General features: G+C 65.2%; 1 protein-coding gene across 1 annotated transcript in view; it reads left to right on the top strand.

The window, feature by feature from the left end:
* Positions 1–6: 6 nt before the first annotated feature.
* The window catches only part of RRP9 (ribosomal RNA processing 9, small subunit (SSU) processome component, homolog (yeast)), a 16,564-nt gene continuing 15,284 nt past the window's right edge, over positions 7–1,286 (top strand). The window contains exons 1-2 of the mRNA XM_015568355.1: positions 7–35; positions 298–380. Of these exons, the coding sequence (XP_015423841.1) occupies positions 343–380 (38 nt within the window). The 5' untranslated portion in view covers positions 7–35; positions 298–342. The remainder of the gene's footprint in view (positions 36–297; positions 381–1,286) is intronic.

Below are 1,286 nucleotides of genomic sequence, written 5' to 3'. Positions count from 1 at the left end.
GAGCCGGTGCGGGGGCCGGCAAGCGGCGGCGAAAGGTGAGCATGGCGTTCCTGCGGCCCGGGGTCCGACCCGCAGTTGGGACCGCCGCCATCCCGCCTCCATCCCCTACCAGCCCCTCCGTGCCCTGCCCGGCCCTTCTCCCGGGACTAAAGCTGGAGTCAGCTGCGTCCCTGTCCGCCGGCCGAATCCTGGGAGGCCTTGCCCAGCCCCAGAGCCCTCGGGAGACCGGAAGGGGTCCTGGGTCAGGGCCGGAGTGGCCGGGACCCCTGACCACAGGAAGGATCGTATAATTCCCAGGCCGACTCCGCCCGGGACCGGGGCAAGTCCAAGGGTGGCGGCAGGATGAACGAGGAGATCTCCAGCGACTCCGAGAGCGAGAGGTGAGCCCTTCTTTCCACGCAGTGGAAGCGACCCCCGAGGCCCGCGCTTTGTGGAAGTCTCCGTGAGGCGGTCGGGTGCGGGCCTAGAACCCAGATCTCGGGTCTTTGGCTCAGATTTTGGCTCTAAATCCGGTTTCTGATCCCGAGAAGTCTCACCTCCTTCCCTGCAGGGTCTCTGTGTGGGGAGGCCCCCCTCCAGCCCCCCAAGTCCCAATGGGAGACCTCGAGACTTCGCTGGCTCAGGGCAGGGAGCTGAGCACAGGTGCACCGACCTGGACGGGGAGAGGGGTACAAGCAATGCCGGCTCTTCTTCATTCCCGTCCCCACGGTTTCCCAGTCAGTGGTCTCTCTCCTGGCGCTCAGCAGAGAGGAGCAGGCATGGGGGACTGAAGGTGTGGGAACGGGACTAGAATTACATTGGGTTCAGGGAACAGAGGAGGGGACCCTGAAATTGGGCCTGGGGAGAGGTCCCTCGGGGAGAGGCAGGGAAGGCATGTGGGGATCAGCCAAGTCCGGGTGTAAGTGCCGGACTGGAAGAGGGTGGAAGGCCTGGGGGTGGTGCCTGAAGAGTTGGTTTTTGTGCTGCCCGGAGTGTTGGCCTGTGCACGGTGGGGTCGAGGGTTTGATTCCCAGTCCACCTTGCAGGTGCCCAGCCCCCTGTAGGGTCGCATGCAGAGGCAGGCATTTGATATGTCTCTCATGTTGATGTTTCTCTCTTCTCTTCCTCCCTCCCTCCCTTTCTCCCATTCTCTCTCGGCCTGCCCATCCCAGTCCATGGCTGCCTGCTGGGCCACCTGCCCCCCCTCCTGTCTGGTCCCCCCGCCCCTCCCGGCCTCACCAGCAGCATGTCCTTCTTGGCCCGCAGGACCTCCAGGGAGTCGATGGGCGGGGGCCGGCTGCGGCCGA

Source organism: Myotis davidii, unplaced genomic scaffold (genome assembly GCF_000327345.1).
Source record: "Myotis davidii unplaced genomic scaffold, ASM32734v1 scaffold663, whole genome shotgun sequence".
Classification (NCBI taxonomy): domain Eukaryota; kingdom Metazoa; phylum Chordata; class Mammalia; order Chiroptera; family Vespertilionidae; genus Myotis; species Myotis davidii.
Note: the sequence above shows the minus strand (reverse complement) of the source record. Positions and strands in the feature narration are given on the sequence as shown.